At 48.5% G+C, this 17,759-nt stretch overlaps 6 protein-coding genes across 6 annotated transcripts; 2 read left to right on the top strand and 4 right to left on the bottom strand.

The window, feature by feature from the left end:
* Nucleotides 1-135: 135 nt before the first annotated feature.
* On the bottom strand, nt 136-1,935 carry BO66DRAFT_320934 (M20 family dipeptidase; the record flags this gene model as incomplete). Its single annotated transcript, XM_025643691.1, has 5 exons — nt 136-319; nt 380-1,497; nt 1,565-1,632; nt 1,691-1,722; nt 1,904-1,935. The coding sequence occupies 5 exons, from the start codon at nt 1,933-1,935 to the stop codon at nt 136-138; spliced, it is 1,434 nt and encodes a 477-aa protein (XP_025504846.1).
* A 384-nt stretch (nt 1,936-2,319) lies between these two features.
* On the bottom strand, nt 2,320-3,407 carry BO66DRAFT_391197 (mitochondrial 54S ribosomal protein mL58). The gene is made up of 2 exons (XM_025647196.1): nt 3,334-3,407; nt 2,320-3,244 (listed from the first exon to the last, which is right to left on the bottom strand). Exon 2 carries the CDS (start codon nt 3,144-3,146, stop codon nt 2,541-2,543), a length of 606 nt encoding a protein of 201 aa, XP_025504845.1. The 5' UTR covers nt 3,147-3,244; nt 3,334-3,407; the 3' UTR covers nt 2,320-2,540.
* Nucleotides 3,408-4,360: 953 nt separating this feature from the next.
* BO66DRAFT_428213 (cystathionine gamma-synthase) lies at nt 4,361-6,638 on the bottom strand (the record flags this gene model as incomplete). The annotated part of the gene is made up of 5 exons (XM_025650395.1): nt 6,448-6,638; nt 4,935-6,342; nt 4,661-4,844; nt 4,558-4,600; nt 4,361-4,486 (listed from the first exon to the last, which is right to left on the bottom strand). The coding sequence occupies exons 1-5, from the start codon at nt 6,490-6,492 to the stop codon at nt 4,361-4,363; spliced, it is 1,806 nt and encodes a 601-aa protein (XP_025504844.1). The 5' UTR covers nt 6,493-6,638.
* A 547-nt stretch (nt 6,639-7,185) lies between these two features.
* Nucleotides 7,186-11,159, top strand: BO66DRAFT_62554 (rRNA-processing protein UTP22). The gene has a single exon (XM_025653454.1). It carries the CDS (start codon nt 7,368-7,370, stop codon nt 10,737-10,739), a length of 3,372 nt encoding a protein of 1,123 aa, XP_025504843.1. The 5' UTR covers nt 7,186-7,367; the 3' UTR covers nt 10,740-11,159.
* On the bottom strand, nt 10,850-14,980 carry BO66DRAFT_419887 (putative nuclear envelope pore membrane protein). Its single transcript, XM_025649845.1, has 4 exons — nt 14,412-14,980; nt 14,208-14,356; nt 11,173-14,154; nt 10,850-11,118 (listed from the first exon to the last, which is right to left on the bottom strand). The coding sequence occupies exons 1-4, from the start codon at nt 14,853-14,855 to the stop codon at nt 10,917-10,919; spliced, it is 3,777 nt and encodes a 1,258-aa protein (XP_025504842.1). The 5' UTR covers nt 14,856-14,980; the 3' UTR covers nt 10,850-10,916.
* Nucleotides 14,981-15,404: 424 nt separating this feature from the next.
* BO66DRAFT_347997 (ubiquitin C-terminal hydrolase 37) lies at nt 15,405-17,318 on the top strand. The gene is made up of 7 exons (XM_025644638.1): nt 15,405-15,550; nt 15,611-15,934; nt 15,986-16,080; nt 16,139-16,238; nt 16,303-16,484; nt 16,543-16,718; nt 16,770-17,318. The coding sequence occupies exons 2-7, from the start codon at nt 15,803-15,805 to the stop codon at nt 17,294-17,296; spliced, it is 1,212 nt and encodes a 403-aa protein (XP_025504841.1). The 5' UTR covers nt 15,405-15,550; nt 15,611-15,802; the 3' UTR covers nt 17,297-17,318.
* Nucleotides 17,319-17,759: the final 441 nt, after the last annotated feature.

Genomic DNA, 17,759 nt, shown 5'->3' with positions numbered 1-17,759 from the left:
ATTTTGCTGGCAGAAGGGAAGAGCTTGACTGAAGTAAGGAATATATGTATTCCCCTGAATGGCTCGAAGGTTCCAACAGACTGAAGCAGTTGAGTTAAGTCTTGAGGCTGAGATGCGATCGGGCGGTGCATATGACTAGTGGTTCATGGGTTCCTCTGCAACGTAGTGCAGATAAGCCCCCAGCAACTTGGTCCCTTCAATATAGTTTCTCTTGTCAAGCTTCTCGTTCACGGAATGGGCAGCATCAGTTGAACTGCCCATTGGGAGAAGTAAAACGTTCTTCCCGGTAGCTTGCTCAAAACTTAATGTGACCGGGATACTGTCAATGAATTAGCTTTGAGAAGATCAGAAGCAGCCTTGATATAAGCATTTTCCATACCTGCCGCCTTCGCGGGTCATGTCGGGCTCGACACCAAAGACCTGTTGAACAGCCTTGCTTGCAGCGGTGAAATTCCAGTGCTTCGGACTGGCCACCCACCATTTCCCGTCATGTTGGAGCCAAACATCTAGTTTGTTCTTGCTGTTGAGTTTGGCGAACTCTGACTTGATATGATCAAACACAAGTTTGTTCACATCCTCGCTTTCCATGTTTGGCACTGTTCTGATAGAGAATTTGCCAATTACCTTGGCTGGAATCACAGTCTTAGCCCCGGGAGCGGAATAAGCACCCTCGATGCCATGGATAGACAAAGAAGGGTATCGCCACCTAGCCATGAGAGTTTCTTCCTTGGTAGGATGAATGCCTGTCTCGCTGCCCAAAGACTCATGAAGGTTCTCCATGGTGTAACTGATGTTGGGATACAAGGACTTCTCGTCCTCCGACATGGGTTCGACCAGATCCATGATGCCAGGGATTAAGATTTTTCCCTTAGGATCGACAAGTTTGGAGAGAACATTGACCAGGTCTGTCATCGGCTCATGGGCAGAGCCTCCGAATACTCCGCTGTGTAGATCCTGAGCAGGGCCTGAAACACTCACGGAGTAGTAATTACAACCACGAAGACCATAAGTCAGGCAAGGCTTCTCTGTTCCCAGCCAGTAGTTGTCCGAGATACAAACGGCATCTGCGTCCTTGAAGAATTTCTTACTTTCGGTTTGGATGAACTCCTCCAGGCCTTCCGAGCCGTATTCTTCCATGCCTTCGAAGCAGCAAAGGAGATTGACCGGGAAATCCACACCCGCCTTTTTGTGAGCCTCGATCACGTTCAACCATCCCAAGACTGGTCCTTTGTCGTCAGTGCTTCCACGTCCAAACATTCTTCCCTGATCATCGACAGTCAACTCAAAGGGTTCTGTCGCCCAGCCGTCTTCTTTCAAGGCAGGCTGAACGTCATAATGACCGTAGACGAGAATAGTGCGCTTGTTCTTGTCGTTACCATACCGAGCGACTACAACTGGAGGTAGATCAAGGTGCTCCTTGCCGGGCTGCTTGCCTAGCGGGCGTTGTTCCACTTCAGCACCCAAAGCTTCGAGCTCGGAGGCGAGGAACTGAGCCATCTGATATAAACCCACGTGTGTTTTAGCTGCGGTCCTCTTGAGGTAGGGTGAAACCTGCAGAAAGTACCTTGAAGACATCTTTTCTGTTCTCATCCTGCGCAGAGATCGATGGAATGGCAACAGCCTTTCGTAACCCTTGCTATTCGGTCAATACACATCACTTGGGCAAGCGATGGAGAACATAGGCCCATACTATCAATGAAGGAACCGGATAGGTCGTCGACCCTGTATGAATGAGGCATTAGACATGGTCAAACCCGGTCATTTATGTGAATTACAGCAGGAGGCGACACATGTCACATGGTATGTGGCGATGACCGATGAAGCAGGAGTGACGGAAACGTTTCAAGATGGTGAAGCACGATAGAAGGAGGGGCAGGCTGGGGGCAAGGGAAGTTGGGCTCACTGTTTGAAAAACGGCTCAAGTTGCGGTGCCATCTTTGAATCGCTGATATGTCCGTAGAATGCGTGACGAGAAGATAAGCGGCGTACGGTGGAATCAAAAATTGTGTGAGATGTCAAATTGCCCTTGATGTGGAACGGAAGTGACAAGAAGGGTCTGTACTCCCTAAGCGACGTTGCAATTCGACGGAGGGGGAGGGGCATTTCGGCCGTGGACGAAGACTAGGATTATTATTATTAACAATTACCACCTTAGGGACAGGCAGTAAAAGCAAGTACCAGGTCAGGAAGCCTAGAGTTTCCGCGAATAAGCGGCTACCCGGCTAGGCGAGACTCAACTGGTATCAACATGTGTCTAAAATACCTTTTGTAGATCATGATGCCTTCATCAAATACTTGCTTGGCTTCAGCTAGTAGTTCCAGGGATCATCTAAATGATACATAAATAACGGTTTATGGCAAATACATAATTATACAGCGACCAATGGCTTCTAATAGAACATATATTGAAACAACGGGCAACAATTTAAAGGACTTAGTAAGCCCTGAGTGAAGAGAACGGGTAGAGCATTTGAGAGGTTCGGCATACATATCCCAGAACAGGAGAGCATGCAGGCACAAACACATTTGAAAGATTGTTGTCAACAGTCTCTTCCCCACGATTCCTTCCGCAATGTCCGGTCCTCTCTAGCCATGCGGCGCTTGGTGCCCCATCTTGATTGCACCGCCTCCAAGACTTGCTTCTGCATTTCTTTCTTTTCCCGACTGGCTCCGCACACCATCGAGACGAAGAGTGGTGAGCAATCAAAACGCTTGGCCAACTTCGAGCGACTCCACGTCATCGGGTCACTGGTTCTGAGCCTGCGTATTTCTAGTACATCAGAGGGGTTCAAGTGATATCGCTTTGGACCAGGCGATCTGTTCAAAGATGCAAGCTCGGCAGGGTTCTGCTGGCCGATTGAAGTATCACTAAGTAAAGATCTCCGGATGTCGTCGCTAGGAAGAAATTTCGCTGGTGTGTGGTAAACCGATGGGGAGCTTGAAGGAGGGTTATAGACGATGTGATCTCTTTTGACCTGACCCAACGACGACCCAAATGAAGCATCGGGCTTCACACGTAGGCGTTGCTTTGTACGTCTATAAGAGGATTGGCTCCGCCGAGACGTGAGAGGCATGAGTTCGCATGACGAAGGTAGAAGGAAGGGCAGTGAGAGGAAAGGCCTCTTGACCGCAAGAGTGCTAGCCATTATTAAGTCGATTTGCTGGAACACGCTCCGTGAAAGTATAAGATACGATCAACTCTGGATTGCGTGAGGAGCGAGGCGAAGATTGCTTTTCAATAAATCTAAGGTGAAGGCGAAGTTATTAGCGCATGTGTTGTGTTGTTAGCTTCAACAGAAGCACACTCGGAATAATTATGCATGGTGCACACACTGATGAAGATATAGCTAGATCATGATTAGAGATGTATGTAGCGGAAGTCTGAGTCGTAGTGGTATAAGTCGCAGTGATATTTACAGATGTGAATAGAAGGTTGAGCTTTTCTGGGCCGCAAGTCCCGTGATAAGCTTAATAATAAGACACTGCATTGAGCATGTGCATAACGGCGCCGCGGGCTGAACCTCCCGGACCAACTTGCATGCCTCAGGCCTTACAAAACTACGATTCATGATTGGCTGAGATAATGTGCGCACATGAAGGGATTAGATTGGCTACTCACTGCAGGTCATGAGTCACGTGAGCTGCGCTTTACAGAATGGCAAAAGGGCGGGCATGGCCCCCCAGCTGCATATTCAGACTATAGGTCTGAATCAATATTTATATACTTGTATAGAAGCAACGTAGTAGAGGGTGCTTAGAAACGTGCTTAGAAACGTGCTTGAACAGCCGTACCTTAACCTATAAAAAGGCCCTTAAATAGTTGCGTAGCCATGCCCTTGAGCAGCTGCGTAAGCAAGGCTGTATAGACAGGCCCTCGTATGTATTCAGCTTATATAGGATATCGAGTAGTATACTTCGTAAATGAGCTCGCTACTAATATGTATAATCACATATCAGCAGCTAGGCTAGGTTGTAAGGCGCAACACGTAAGACCCAAGTATCTATTGCTATAGTGGAAGTGCTTCATGATTGGTTCCTGCGAAGGAAACAAGGGTCATGTCGATAGGGTAGCCTAATTATGATTTGTGAAAGATCCCTTGAAGGCTTTGTACAGCACATGATTTATAGTATCCTTCGCTGATGAAATCGCTTTCTTCCATCTATAAGACTGCATAACATACACCATAGAAGGGCTGCATATCTGAAGGCAAGTCTCTATATTGCGCCTCATATATGGTCACGAACTAACAATGACTTAGGTAGTCTCAATAAATGACTGAAGCCTGAGGCGGGCTAGCGATCTTTGGAACCTGGAATCCCTGACATCAAGATAATGCAGTAAAATCCTTCCCATGGTATATCATGCTCCGACCTCAGACACTGCTTTCAAAGCCCGTTCTATCCGATCACGCAGGTCTGCCTCCTCTTCCAGGCCGACACTTATTCTGACTAGACCAAATTCGATACCAAAAGAATGCGCCTGACACTGTTAGTAATCCACAAATAGATGAAGCGAAGGATATGAAGTCGTGAAGTAAATTGTAGAGTTTTACTCACCCAATCTAATTCGCCATAGTGGGCCAACAAAGTATATGGACAGCTTCAGTACACAGTCAGATGGGTTTCGCTACTTGAGATCTTGATCGGAGATTCAACCAACCTCAATGTAAAATTCGTTCCAAGACTCGGGCCCTTATGCACTTCGAGCTGATCGAAGAAGGCGATTGCTTCCTCAGTTGAATGGAAAGTGACAGAGAAGAGCCCGCCATACCCCCCATTCTGGGTGCGGAATGCGTCATAGAGAGGTTTGGAAGGGTTGAGTTTTGGATAGTAAACATGTTTGACTATATCAGTTAGAACGAGATGGACTTCCACTGGGTCATCTGAACGATTGGAGATGCATCGCACTGGAGTGAGGGTTAGGCCTGACTTACCCAGTGGCGACTCCAATAACATGTCTGCAATTATTTCTGTGGTTTTATTGATTTTCTCAATTCGAGACGCAAAATCGCGGCTGTTCCGCTCTAGGAAAACGGCGTCTTCGGCCCAGACATTGTCCTCATATTCTTGAGCAAAAGTCTCTCTCAAAGAATGGTAAAAACATCCATGAGGATTGAGAACTGCGCTTCCTCCCATAACATTGCTATCTCCACTGAATATCTTGGTCAAACTGCTAACCACGATATCTGCAGAAGGAAGAACATTGATATTCAGGAAGTTCCCCACGGTCTCGTCTACCACGACCGCAAAGTCATACTTATCAGCAAGTTGGCGGATTCTTCTCAGGTCCGGAGACTTCAGTAAAGGATTGCCTGGAAACTCTGTAAACAAAGCCAGAAATCGCTCACCGGCTTGCAGCCGCGATTCCAAATCGTCGAGATCCTCCGAAGAACCATTGCCATAGAACAAGCATCCTGGACCCCATTTCTGAAGGATTTTCAGTGAATCAATATAAGGGAACCCGAAACATATGCTTTTCAGTTGGCCTCTGCTGGCCAGCAACATTTGGTGCGTACTGAAGATAGAGCTCATACCCGTTGGGTAAAGGAAAACATCTGCTTCCGTAAGCCCCGCCACACGGCCTTCTCCTGATGTTTCTTGAAGAGCCTCACTCAGATCTACATCAGCGGTCAGAACTCCTGCTATTCTTCGACGTACAGCCAATCGTGCCTGATCAGCAAGCGAGACGTTCAAGTTGCGTCCAAACCTCTCTTCAATGAATTGCACATATTCTTTGCCATCCTGCGCTTCTCCTATGGAGGACAAGTCCCGAGACTGATTGTGGTTCCCATTCGTTCGTGCTGTTCCACTAATGGAATCACGCCCCTGGTATCTCCGAGGGCCCTTACAGATTCTCCGTAACGCTACATCTGCCGCTTGGGATTTTCTCTCGACGAGAAAGCCACTTCTCAGTGCACCCAGACAGAATTCGCCCCGCCGACTCGATATGCCGTTCCCGGTGTGTTGCCACACCTGCTTGGCAATGGACGCGAATTCCTTTGGATATATCACAGACGATAACAACAATGTTGTGGTGGGAAATCCGGCATCTGTTTCATGGGAGGGACTAAAACTCGTAATCCGGATCCTGCCGTGGTGTTCGACGGGCAATCTCGATTTCATGAAAGAACGACATAATTCCGCGGTGGTTGGGGATGGGAATAGAATGGCAGTATCCGAGTTTGGGGAGCCAAAACGACGCACTATCTCAACCGCCAGCTCTTGTATAATTGGATGTATGAAAAACCGCGGATAGCCGCATTGCATGCTGTTTGTCACCCATGACTCCCCCTCCTCATAGGCCACATTTGCACTCCAGGTGGGAAGTGATACACTGACTGCCTGATCAAAGGTGAGTGACCATTCATGAATGACTATATCTTGTACCGATTCGGGAGACAAAATCCCCTGAGAAAGGATAGCGGGGTACGCGGGCCCTGAACTTACATGGTCGGTATTCGGAGGGACTGGGCCTCCGATAATTTGAAGCATTGTGATGATATAATCAAGTGCTGAAATAAAGCCCAAGGGAGAATGAGTGCAGTGATTATGGAGGGGAGTAAAGAAGCTGCCGGCAAAAATAAATAACTCTTCAATGACGAACGAACACAGTTGTAGATAGGAGAAGAAATTCTTAAATGACGACGAATTGGAAGGAGTCATCGCGGCACTGGGCAGTACCACCAGCCACTGACTCGGAAGCGATGTCGGCGTTGTTGAGAGCGGCTGACCAATAAACTTAAAGCGCACGAAGTTAGCGGCAAATGCCTGATTCTACTGCAAGTGGTAACTTCTTACTGCCTAAGTTCCGAGCCATATGGTGTCCACTAACGGAGTATTATACTCAGTATCGGTACAGTTCAATGCATGTCCAGTGCTTGATATGTTAGTCTGGACATATATACAAAACATCTGTAACTTATACATCTGTAACTTATACATCTGTGCACTCATATGACCCATATAGTAACGCATCCAAGAATAGTCTATCATAATACTGACAGTATCAAATAACTCTTAGTCTATGTACAGTCTATGTGTAAATTGTAGGCTTGATCCACAACAGCATACGGAGTTCAAGTATGCGCGTGGCGGAGGCTCAGAACTAGAAGGCGGTGAAAACGCCGCGGTGGCTTATCCCGCTGACAAGATCAAATCTTTTTTTTTCCCCGTTTAGATACAGAAGGCTCTTCATCACTATAAGAGCCATAGTGGGACAGCTAGGACTTACACCCAGCATGGTACATCTTATGATATAGTTTGACCTGCATCTTCTCTCCAAGGACTCGCTCTCTGTTCACAACCATCTTTCCCCATCAATTCCACCCAATAACAACCCAAGTCCCGGTCCTGGCTTCCGGCTCAATATGTCGTCCCATTCATTTAAACGCAGGCGATTGAGCCATTCTACTCACAACGCTGTGCCAGGTGCTCAAATTGCGGAGAAGAATGGCTCTACCATGAACTTACACCTCGAATCACCACATGAAAGCATGCCTATGAAAGCCACTCAAAACAGCGAAGTACCTGCTGTAAGCACCAAGAGACAAGGGACGCACAATGTCACGGCGGAGTTTGCGCTCGCCAGTGGCGTCTATAAATCCAGCTTCTTCAAGCTGCAAATGGACGAGCTATTGTCTGAGTTGAGGCCAAATTATGATAGGCATGTCGCAAAACTTCAGGGTACACTTCATCAATTGAAGAGCATCATCGAACACATTCCAGAGAAACCACCCCAGTCGGCATGGGAAGCAGAGAAAGAGCTGCGTAGCAAACATGGAATCACGGTGCCCTTTCCTGAGCCGCGGCCTGGCAGGGAAACGAAATATCCCTTTACATATGCCAAACCCACGAATGTCAATGTGGTGGGCAGTCTATCACTCCAAACCGGAGCCAAGAGCTCCATCCCATTAATGGTAGACTTGGCGGTGACAATGCCCAGCGCTATCTTTCAGGAAAAGGACTATATCAATCACCGATTTTTTCATAAGCGGGCATACTATATCGCCACCATTGCCGCTGGAATCAAGGCGGCCGCTGGCCTGGATTTGCATGTCAAGTTCGCACTTCAAGATGGAGACAGCCTCCGACCTGTTATACTTATCGAGCCGATCACTTCAACTAAATCTGGAAACATGTCTTCTAAACTACGAATTCGTGTCATTACTGCTATCGAAGAGACTTTGTTCCCTGTTTCACGAACTATACCCCTGAGGAACAATATACGTCAAGGTGCAGCTGATAGCTCCATCTCTGAACGCGCTACTCCGGTCTATAATGCGTCTCTTCGATCAGAAGCCACGGTGGCACTCTACCACAAATACATCCACTCCAATATCCGCAAATGCGAATCATTCAAAGATGCGTGTATTTTGGGTCGGGCGTGGCTTCAACAGCGCGGATTTGGGTCATCATATCAATCTGGCGGGCTCGGTGGCTTTGAGTGGACGGCTTTAATGTCATTACTGCTTGAGGGTGGCGGCCCAAACGGCAAGCCAGTACTTCTGAAGTCTTACAGCAGCTATCAGCTATTCAAGGCAACACTGCAATTTCTTGCCGGAAGAGACCTGACAAATCCACTAGCGTTGTTCATAGCCGACTTATCATTCCCTGGCGGCTCTCCTGTTTTATACGATGGCAAGCGAGGATTGAATATCCTTTATAAAATGACTCTTTGGTCTTACGCTCTCCTCCGCCGGGAAGCAGATGTGACAGTGAGAATGCTAAACGAGTCTCGCGATGACAATTTTGACAAAGTATTTATCCTCAAAGCGAACGAACCACTGCTGAGATTTGATCGGCTCATTGAGCTACCAGCCTTATCAAGCGGAAGCAGTCTCCAAGATCTTCAAAGCCAAAACATGATTCACGAAGTGTTGGTTAGGGCACTCGGCGACAGAGCCGGGCTCGTTTATCTGCGTGGTTGCGTCACGGAGCCCTGGCCAGTAGACGCACGGCAAAATTGCAAAACGGCGCCTGGACACCTAATTGTGGGCTTGGTGCTAGATGCAGAGAATGCTACACGTGTTGTGGATCATGGCCCAGCTGCAGAAAATAAAGATGAAGCTGCATCTTTTAGGTCCTTCTGGGGAGAGAAGGCTGAGCTAAGGCGTTTCAAAGATGGCAGCATCAGGGAGAGCTTGGTCTGGTCGGATTTAGCGACGGCGCCCTCGATCATAAATCAGATATTGCCGTATATCTTGAAACGCCATTTCAATTACACTGATTTCGATATCAAAATTGTCGGTGATGAATTCGATGAGACACTTCGCAACAACGGAGACGGTGTTGTCTCATACTCCAGCCCCCCTTTCCAGAAAATACACGACGCTTTCATTTCTTTGCAGCGGTCTGTCCAGGACATGGATGGAGTACCTTTGACGACCAGGCATCTTGCACCTGCTGATCCGCTTCTTCGATATACCGCCCTTCGTCTAAAGAGTGCACCTAATGTGCCTTGTGGTCCCGTGGACATTGTTCTCCAATTTGAGAGCTCCGCTCGTTGGCCGGATGACCTCGTGGCCATACAGATGACAAAGCTAGCCTTTCTTGTGAAAATAGGAGATTATCTACAGTCATCTGGGGCTGCGCACGCATGTAAAATAGGGCTTGAAGATGTCTCAAGCAGAATCTTGAACACTGCGTTCCTTGACATCACTCATTCGTCCAATGTCCTCTTCCGCCTCAGAATTCACCACGACAGAGAGCAGTTGCTCTTGGAACGTCATTTGAAGGACAGAGATGGCCATCCTTCCATGAGACAAGAGCTCGCATACGCTCTGTCTGAATACAAGCGACAATTTGTGCAAGCCCCTCGGCTTACACAAGCAATTCGTACACTATGCACGCGTTTCCCGCTTCTGTCGCCCACGATTCGTCTTGTGAAGCATTGGTTCAGTCAACACCTTCTTACCGGGCAAATTCGAGAAGAAACTGTGGAACTACTCGTTGTTCGAGTCTTCACGCAGCCGTATCCATGGGGTACTCCTTCCAGTATCATGACTGGGTTTTTGAGGACTCTTCAGCTTCTTGCGCGGTGGGACTGGCAGCAGGAGGCTTTAATGGTCGATTTTGGAACCTTAGACAAGGCTACAGTGGAGGTTATACAGACTCGCTTTTCTGCCTGGCGGAAAATAGATCCGGCCATGAACACGGTCAGCCTGTTTGTGGCTTCCGATCTTGATCCCGATGGGGTGACATGGACTCAATACGAACAGCCTTCCAAGGTAGTGGCGGCTCGCATGTGCACCTTGGCCAAGGCTTCCATGGCAATGCTACGAGATCATGGATATGGATTTGATACAACAGAGTTGTTCCGCACATCCCTAGCCCCTTACGACTTCATCATCAAGCTTCGTTCCAAGCTGCTGTATGAAATCACTACATCGCCAACCACATTCAAACTTGCTGATAGACGGGAGAAGCTCCAGGCTAGTGGACATGCAGTCGTCCAATCCTTTGTTCATGACTTGCGAGCGTGTTACAGCCCGAATATTCTTTTCTTTCACAGCGAGATGAATCCCGGGGTTATTGCAGGGTTATGGAACCCTCAAGCTGTTCGAGCCAAAGGCTGGACGTTGAAAATGGCCTACTCTACTTCTCTCACCAAGTTGGAAGATGCAGAAGACAACGATCAAGTGGTTATTAACCGCCCGGCTATTTTGAACGAAATCTCGAGGTTGGGCAGCCTCATGATAGACAGCATCGAATTACATGGCACAGACAAGAACCTGACGTAGTCATGTTCGATCATGCCTTTTGTGTTATATATATGAGTTATATCTCAGTACCTAGACTCAAGTGATCCGGAGAGTTGACGCCATGCTAATGACAGTACTGAAGGTAATGTGTTGGTTCATTGTATAATCTTGGTCTATGGACTACATGTCACTCCGTCCATCCACCCATCCATCACCTCATGCACCGGCTGTCACCTTTTCCGGTTTTCCAACTGGTATCTGGGATGAAAAAGAACAATGCTTGTCTTTGATCGCCACCACCTCATACGTGCCCTCGTCTGATGTTTTGATTATTTTCGTATGCTCATGGGAGATATCATGTTTGACATCAAGTATCTCAGATTTTTTCCCTTTCCGAGCATTTGAGCTTCGTACATATCTAGGTGGCTATTAGTTGAATGCATCACGTGGATTGAGTAAGGGAGAGACATACGTGAACTCAAACGGTGGGGTGCCCCAGAACTCGAATTGGAGTTCAGCCTCTCCTCCCTCGTGTATGTCAACGACAGACACTTGCCCTTTGCTGATCCTCACACTTGGCATCTCGTGAATTGTTTTGATAATACTCTTGTGGGCTTTACACTTCCCACTGGCACCATCACTTACAGCGGTGATACTGAAAATGCCGGGTTTCTCTGCGATGCGACGGAAATTTGTGGTCTTCGAGGTAGCTTTTCTCGAAGCGCCATCAAATGTATAGTACACATCGAACGGGGCATGGCCAGATAATGAAAAGGAGAGTCGCTCGCCCACGCAGTAGTCTGATTTTGATTCCAGTGGGATTATGGTTGGGACATCTGACACTGAAATTCTGACCGAAGAGGCATCGTACTCGGTGGTTTGCTGGCAGCCACGTGCATCGGTCACTTTGCGAATGCTGACAACATGTTGGCCAAGGTCCAGGTGACGTCGTGGTAATGGGAGATGGTGTCTGTTGGCATTGATGTTGGAAATCGATACTATTTCCGGTTTTGCTTTCGTGTGATGCTTGATAGAGATCTCAAGGGAGTAAGGTGCGACGCCCTCGAGTGTGATTGGAATCAATTCCTCGCCGCTGATATCTTCCTTGCAGAACCCGTAGATACGGCCAGGCGAATCAAAACGTGCGGAAGGGAGAGAATTCACTTTTTGGGTTACTACCACGGGTTTGACTCCGGGATCTTGATCGTAGAGGTTGTCGCCGACCTCCGTGAATTTGTAAGTATACAAACCGGCTTCCAAGGTATCCATTTCCACCGAAGCGGCATGAAGGGCAGTTCTTATATGTTGGATGCGAACAGAGGATGAACCGCGTGCAGGCTTTCGTTGTTGCTCGTATTGGATGCTATACGGGGCATTTCCGGAGAGTCGAATTTCGAGGCTGTCGTCGTCTCCCTGGCAAACATCTCGTTTCGTGATCAAACCGTCCGATCCGACAGGGGAGCCATCCACGGTTGTGATTCGAGGACGAGGTATCCAAGAAACCTCGAATGTGCTGCCCCCCTTGTCGACAAAACCAGGACACGAGCTGTCGGCCACACTAAGAAGTTCGTACCTTCCATCCTGTGCCACGGTCAGGAAGCTATTCTCGTGCCAGAAAGTCTTTTCGAGGATAGCAGAGCTGGCGTTCAAGTTTCTGTACTTCACGTTCCAGGGACGTTCTCCGCTTAACCTAATCGGAATATCGACGCTGGAGCGCTGCAATGCCGAGTATGTTCTGCTTCTCTCTATCTCGCCAAATGACACATGAGGAGGTTTGGAACGTGCGTCAATCCTGATGCTGTCCTTGAGCGTTCGCTTGCAATTCGAGCGATCTTTGACACTGGTGAGCAGAACCAAATACTCTCCACCGCTGACGAGCCTTTCCGTCACAATGGTGGATATTTCATTGTCAGATTCCAAGGAGTACTTTGTCTTCTTGCCATTGTGGACCACCTCATATTGCAGTGTCCAGGGGGCCTCGCCTAAGAAAACAACATCAAGAGATACTGGTTCGCCGAAACAAGCTTTGCGCACAGCCTTAGACCCCAAAAAGTGTGCAGAGGCTGGTGGTTTCACATCTTGCTCGAGAACAGGGACCTTGTCCTGAAGGGATTGGGGGCCATAGACTGTGTCTGCAATGTCTAGAAAGCGGTAACGATACAGACCGGCTTCTGAGGGTGTGAAGTCAAGTTGAGCGCGAAGACCATCAATGGTATGTGCTCTGCTTTCAACGCCTTTCGCATGTTCGATGACGTACCTAAGCCGGAACGGCGGAGATCCAGTCAAATCCAAGTCAACAAGTAGACCGACAGGATTATTAGCACATTTGTCGAAAACTCTTTCATACTTGACGGTCATGTCAGGCTCCGGTGGATTGCGTAGGTAACAGGATGAAGGCTCAAGCACTTCTCCGGTACAATATTGACTGGAAAGTGAATTCAGCCTGTACCAACCCGGGTCCTTGATCTGAGGCTTCTGGTCAAGATTCCTCAGAGATGCCTGACGTATTTTGCTTGGAGACTCTCCATGACCCAACTGAGTCTCACCATTGAATGTGTAGACCAGAGAGAAGGGCCCGTCGTTCTCGTATCCTTGTCCTGACTGATGATATTTAAGGGGAAGGTCCACGCTTGCCCCATGTGCGACTTCAAGAAAACTTTGATCATTGCAGCCGGACAAGGAAAGTCGAGGCCTTTCATGAACAGAGAATTCATGCCACTGCGATGGGGAATTTGTAGATAGTCGGTCGGCGATATCCAAAAGCATTGAATAATTCGCGATGTTCCCAGAACCGTCATGGACTTCCTCGATCGTATATGTCCATTCGCCGCCAACGTTAAGAGACTCGTTCAGAGGGACCTCAATGGTTTGGCTGCGGGCCCAAGTCACGTCGAAGTCTTTCGTGTTGAAGAGAGTGCCGCTTGTCCGCTGGCCTAATAATGGCGAACGCAGATGATCCGGCTGAATGTTCTGGAAAGAGAAGCCCCGGTCATGACTGTTGACCTGCCTGCTGTATTTGATTTTGAGGGGAGGAGTGCCCTCTACCACCAAAAGCAGGTTCGAAAGCTCTCCTCGACATTTGTGGATCGGGGAATCCTTGATTGTTGCCCGAGGGCACGAGGCAACGAGAGCGTCAGATGATCTCATATGAACGTCGAGATTTGACTCATCTACTACTCTTTGCAGCCGATATATTCCGGGTCGCTTGACAGAGAACATGAGATCACGATGGAGATTGGACCCCGTTTTCGGCACAGATTTTTCTGCTTGGCGCTTCATCTGTTTCAGCTGCTTTGCTGATATTGAGATGGTTTCATTGCCACCGGTGTCATAATCCAGGCGTAACAGCTCTATCAAGATTGGATCGGTCTGGTTAACACGTATAGGTAGATCGATAGCAGTTTTGTGATTATCGATACAGAGAGGTATGTGATCAGGATTTAACATTGCAGAGCTGGCATAGTGCGGTTAGTAGAGCTCGAAGTCACCTCAGATTCAGAGACTCACCCCTCCGGTAGTATATGAACGATTTGCTTGCCCAATATAAGAGACGCGTTGTGGATAATGTCGCCGGGTTTGACACTCCGTTCTGATATAGACAATTCCCTATCATAAGCTAGTTTGATTGCCCCCGAAACCCAAGCACCCACAGGAATCTACAAGAATGTCAGTAAAGGCCCTGTTGTGCGGGGCGTGAGGTCAAAAGCATACAGGGATTTGAAACATGAGAAAAATGTTTCCAGCAACATGAATCAAGAAGATCGCTAGTGTTGTAGGGAAAGCCCATTCTAACCAGGGAATTCGTAGCGCCTGCAAGCCGAAAAGGAAGACGCCATCGACGGCTGCCCATTTGAGAAACAGCCAGGTCGAATCTAGATCGTCAGATGCAGTCCAGGACTCGTACACGCGCCAAGTATTGAGGGCCAGGTAGAAAGCCGCAACGTAAAGTCGCTGCGACGGGGCGTCGATGACATTAGCCGGTATTAGGGGCGGGTTTGCAGCAGATGGGCTCGTAGCGAAATTCGCAGACGACTTCTGGACTACTCCATTGTGCAACCTGGGCCTAGACAGGGCATGGCTACTGTGGTTGCTAAATCTCGGAGCGGTTTGTGGTGTCTGCGGAAAAGCAGACCGGAGCCGGGGAGTGCCGTTCATGGCATGCTGCAATCATAGAGCATGCGGGAGCTGCACCCAGAAGGACTTTGGAGTTAGCTTCAGCATTATTGGCTGGTAGGATTCCGAGTATAGAGATACCTCCGTGTGTGGGTGTGGAAGATGCCTCGTCCTGTGAAGCCCGCGCACGCCCTGATGCAAGCCTAAGATCGAAAAGTTGAGGTAGGGGTCGACTGAAGAATTGGGTGGGTGAAGACGATGGGTGAACGTGATGTCAGGCAGGACGAAGAGAGATGTCGCTCACCTCGTAATATTTTTCCTCACCCGAAATAGAGATCAAGGAAATTGAGCGAAGGGATTGAGTTGCAGCGCAAGATACTGAGCCAGGGCGAGAGGTGAGCTTGAGTCGATGGAATGCCTTTGCGCTTGTTGCAGGGCTTGAAAGCAACAATGGGTTGGCGGTCAACAGCACAGTACGTAATTCGCTCCACGCCGCGGATATGTATTGTAACGGTAATAGTACACTAAGTTACATACCACGATCTGCCTGGGCATGAAGTCGTCACCGGTGCCCTCACTGCAACATAGATAGCAACAATGAATAGTTAACAAGCACTGCCCATTACACCTTCACCAAGAGATACACGGCAGTTAGCCGCATGATTCTGCATTATTGAGATTACAGTCATCTCTTTCTATCTTGGCTACCTGGAGAGAGCCTAATTGGCACGATCATTGTAAGTTGGCCGAGCTGTATGTACAGTACTGTGCAGAATCCATATTGAGGGTTTGTTCAGCCGCTCATGAATCCTATCTTCTGCGAAAGACAGCAGCGACCACCGCACCTGAGCTGTTATTCGATGTACTTCATGAGGCGAGACAGCTTCTCCATAGCAACTCAAGCAGCAACCAAGGGAACCGTTCTCATAGTTTAGCATTGTTGATCGATTGGCATTTTTCTCAAGTACAGTACGGCCTTTGGAGCAACCATGGCCCATTGCGGCCGGAGATCGCAATCTTCAGGCAAAGAATGCAGTGACCCTAGCCATGAGCTCTGTGTGCTTACCTCCCGGGTGGGAAAAGATGACTGGAATGGTTTCTGCGAACTAGAGTCCGAACCTGTAAGTTCTGGGACACAATTCTTCAGGGGTTATGCTGAACAACTTTTTTAGGCGCTCTTCAACGTCATGCTTCGCGAATTCGGCGTTAAGGGGGTGAAGGTCCAGGAGGTGATATCCTTGGATGAGGATATGATGGCGTTGCTAAAGTGAGAGTTCTGTGATCTATGCATTGCATAATCTACGGGCGGTTAACTAGTTTGTTAGCAAGCCGGTCTACGGATTGATATTCTTGTCCCGCTGGCGGGAGGACGACCCCGACAAACAAGAAGCAAGTTGTCCAGAAGGGCTCTGGTTCGCAAATCAGGTCTGCTTGTTCCAACCTGTTTGATGCCAGTAGCCGGATTTATCATCACTGACCATAGACATAGACGGCGAGTAACGCCTGTGCCACTGTTGCTCTTCTGAATATTGTCAACAATGTCGGAGGTATTGACCTCGGGGAGAATCTGCAACACTTCAAAGAATTCACTATGCCCTTCACGCCGGCGCTCCGAGGTGATGCAGTCAGTAACTATGGATTCATTAAACGGATACACAATTCGTTTGCGAGGTAACCATGTTTCGTAGCCTGCCTTCCTTACAATGGTAGTTCTAACATTTGGAAAAAGGCGAATGGATATCCTCAATGCTGATCACCAGCTCAAGTCCGAGACAACATCAAAGCGATCTCGCACCCAATGCGAGCAGGAGGAAGCCGGCATGGCTTTCCACTTCATCGCCTATGTCACTGCGTTAGGGAGAGTCTGGAAGTTCGACGGGTTGGAACGTCAACCGCAAGTGCTTGGTATGGTCTCTGTGGCCCATAGCAGCCCATTCTAACGGTATCCACGTATAGGATCTTGTCAACCCGACGATGACTGGTTAACCTTAGCCAAGCCCAGCATTCTCGCAAGAATGAAAGAATACGAAGAAGGTCAAATCGAGTTTTCGATGTTGAGCCTTGGTCAGGATCCGCTTCCTGGGCTGCTTGACAAATTAGCAATGAATGTGAAGTCTCTCGAAGTGATCAACCAACGCTTGACATCATCGGCTGATGCATTGCCATTCGACTCTATCAAACCCGGGAGTATCCTCTTGGGACCTGATGAGTCCTATACACTCTCCAGAGACATGATCGATCGAGCAATCATTCCTGCACCACAGGAGCAGGAGTATCGGACTTGTGCAGTGGCGGACCTCAAAACCCTATGGCACAAGCTCACTGGCAATCAGCGCACACTACAAGCGTCCATTCGGGAAGAACAACAGTCTAGGCAGGCTGATGATGACTACGCGGAAGGTCGGCGCTTTGACTATAGTCCTGCCATCCGCACATGGCTCCGACTCCTAGCCCGCAAGCAAGTTATTGAAAAGCTGTTGTGAACTCTCGGGAATCAAATCTTGAAGTTGATCATTTCAATTGCAGTGCGTACATTATCGTAGACCAAGCAAGGCTATATCCTTTTTGATTATATAAGAATAGTAGGCTATCATCGGAATTCTTAACAGTGACGTACGGACTGACCGCCGGAGGTTGCCCCCCGCCCTACTGGTATAAGAACGTCACCGCCTGGAGCCCAGTGCGCGCCCGCCGTCGGTGATTGTCCTAAGAAATCCCGGTACAAAGGGGGTTATTGTCATTAGACCGTGCTGGCATCGACTCTCTCTTTTTGTGTCCTCCTGGCTGGTCCTTTTGTGCTTGTCCTGCTCACAAGAAGCTCTTGCCCCTGGCTCTGCGGTCCTCTTCCTTTCTTCCAAATATTCTCGAGTTTTCGGGACCTGGTCGCAGCACTTTTGGGGGTGAGTCGACAAAGGGACAAACCAGCTTCCATTACCTCTTTCCCAC

Source organism: Aspergillus aculeatinus (assembly GCF_003184765.1).
Source record: "Aspergillus aculeatinus CBS 121060 unplaced genomic scaffold BO66scaffold_19, whole genome shotgun sequence".
NCBI classification, from domain to species: Eukaryota; Fungi; Ascomycota; class Eurotiomycetes; order Eurotiales; family Aspergillaceae; genus Aspergillus; species Aspergillus aculeatinus.
The sequence above is the reverse complement of the archived record's forward strand: the minus strand, read 5'-3'. Positions and strand labels throughout refer to the sequence as shown.

Excerpts from the sequence above, each read along its gene's own strand:
- BO66DRAFT_419887 (XM_025649845.1), bottom strand. The coding sequence starts at position 14,855 with ATGAACGGCACTCCCCGGCTCCGGTCTGCTTTTCCGCAGACACCACAA. Across the intron at positions 14,357-14,411 it reads TTCTCATGTTTCAAATCCCT|ATTCCTGTGGGTGCTTGGGT; the intron begins GTATGCTTTTGA and ends ACATTCTTGTAG. Across the intron at positions 11,119-11,172 it reads ACCCCACCGTTTGAGTTCAC|ATATGTACGAAGCTCAAATG; the intron begins GTATGTCTCTCC and ends ATAGCCACCTAG.
- BO66DRAFT_347997 (XM_025644638.1), top strand. The coding sequence starts at position 15,803 with ATGGCCCATTGCGGCCGGAGATCGCAATCTTCAGGCAAAGAATGCAGT. Across the intron at positions 16,081-16,138 it reads GATATGATGGCGTTGCTAAA|CAAGCCGGTCTACGGATTGA; the intron begins GTGAGAGTTCTG and ends CTAGTTTGTTAG. Across the intron at positions 16,485-16,542 it reads ATACACAATTCGTTTGCGAG|GCGAATGGATATCCTCAATG; the intron begins GTAACCATGTTT and ends ATTTGGAAAAAG.
- BO66DRAFT_62554 (XM_025653454.1), top strand. The coding sequence starts at position 7,368 with ATGTCGTCCCATTCATTTAAACGCAGGCGATTGAGCCATTCTACTCAC.
- BO66DRAFT_391197 (XM_025647196.1), bottom strand. The coding sequence starts at position 3,146 with ATGGCTAGCACTCTTGCGGTCAAGAGGCCTTTCCTCTCACTGCCCTTC.